This window comes from Eupeodes corollae, chromosome 3 (genome assembly GCF_945859685.1).
Source record: "Eupeodes corollae chromosome 3, idEupCoro1.1, whole genome shotgun sequence".
NCBI lineage: Eukaryota > Metazoa > Arthropoda > Insecta > Diptera > Syrphidae > Eupeodes > Eupeodes corollae.
The window spans coordinates 131,813,691-131,815,361 of record NC_079149.1 but is presented as its reverse complement, the minus strand read 5'-3'; the positions used below and the strand labels follow the sequence as shown (position 1 = coordinate 131,815,361).

At 34.0% G+C, this 1,671-nt stretch overlaps 1 protein-coding gene across 1 annotated transcript; it reads right to left on the bottom strand.

Annotated features, from left to right (window-relative positions):
- Nucleotides 1-604: 604 nt before the first annotated feature.
- LOC129952386 (uncharacterized) lies at nucleotides 605-1,460 on the bottom strand. The gene has a single exon (XM_056064941.1). The coding sequence runs from the start codon at nucleotides 1,419-1,421 to the stop codon at nucleotides 846-848; it is 576 nt and encodes a 191-aa protein (XP_055920916.1). The 5' UTR covers nucleotides 1,422-1,460; the 3' UTR covers nucleotides 605-845.
- Between the last annotated feature and the right edge of the window lie 211 nt (nucleotides 1,461-1,671).

Below are 1,671 nucleotides of genomic sequence, written 5' to 3'. Positions count from 1 at the left end.
ACAAATCGACAGACGGAATGGGAAGTTATCAGTGTGGGTCGCATCCCAGCCTCTTTTTTGTTAATACTTCTTGACCTAAAAAGTAAGTGAAAAAATTTAAGAAAATTAGTGTGAATCATTTTCAAACATTTCGGAATATTTCCAATCCCATTTTTTATGAATTAAAGTATATTTTCTAACACAAACAAGAATATATTTTACACGAACATGACGAAGTTTGAACATCGTCGTGAGGATGTGAGGACATTTTGGTTATATGCTCTTGCCATTTTCGTAGCTGCTGCATCTGTCACAGCGTCATAGCGAAAGAACACACACAAATAATGTCCTTTCAGAAAAAAGATCACTGATGTAATTTCTTTTATTTTTGTCATGTTATTTTTATATTTCACTTGTCAGGGTAATATGTAAGAGACATACGAGTATATGAATAAGAATTATTACCTTTGTACTTTTTACCCCACAAAATTGCTTTTTTAATTATTAATGCGTGGAACATTGGACTCTCACTCTTTGTCACTTTTTCTCTATGTTATATCTATATGCTTGGTTGAGTTATGATGTAATATAATATAATAACCAGGACTTCACTATTCTGATGGCTGGTAGTTTTCATGATGATGTCAAAAGTTATAACACAAAAATATGCACACATATAATATTTTCTAGGGTTTTTAATAATTTACTAGAGAAACACAAAAAAAAGTTCCACATACGCCATGTTTGCCCGAAAATATAAAATTTTGACTTTCTCATAACACCGAACTTATTAAATTTAATTTTCTCATAAAATATGTCCCTTCTGGCAATTAAAAGAAATATCCTACTTTTAGATCTTCCCTTATCTATTTCTTCTTGGAGTTATCCTTCTTTACATCACCTTTCCGCTCACAGTCGTCTGCATTGCTTCCGTTTCCTCGATGATTATTTTCTTCCTCCTTACAATTCTCGTCATCGTCACTTTCTTCATCGTCCTCACATTCTTCGAGGTCCTCCTCCGGACTGCAACAATTTAGTTGCAGTTCTTTCTCCTTTCGAATGCGCATTGCATTCATAAACAGATCTACATGTGAATACCGATGATATGCATAATATTCAGGATTCTTGTAGACTTTCTTCTTGGATGCATTCGGTCCAAGAACTTCGTAGCCTTGCATTGGGCGGAATACAAGTGGTTGAACATTTTTTGGTTTATCAAAGGCACAATGCTTAAAGGATATTGGATTGTAAGGCTCCGATTGTGGTGGGTCTCTTGGCGGATGTGGTGTATTTGTTTGGATGCGCTCACATTTGTTGCCATCTTCAGAATTGTATCTTGTGGTTGTCGGACATGGAAGTGCAAAATTTTGCAATGGTAGATGGGGGAATAATTTATATGTTGTAAGATATTTTATTGGAATTAATTTGTATGGTGACAGCATTTTCTTTGTTGTTCTTTTATGTTCAGTTTGAATTTGATGTAAAAATCACAGAAGGAGGAAATGAAATTTGTTTTTTTGGCTGAAATAAGTGAACAAATGGAAACATACTGGTAAACGAGTGACATTTGGACCAATTGGTATGAACTGGACTAACACAAAATAGAGCCATAAATAAGTAGATATCTTCTTTATTGAACGAAATACGAACATTGGACAAACAGGTGTTTTATACCAATAGTATTAACATGAT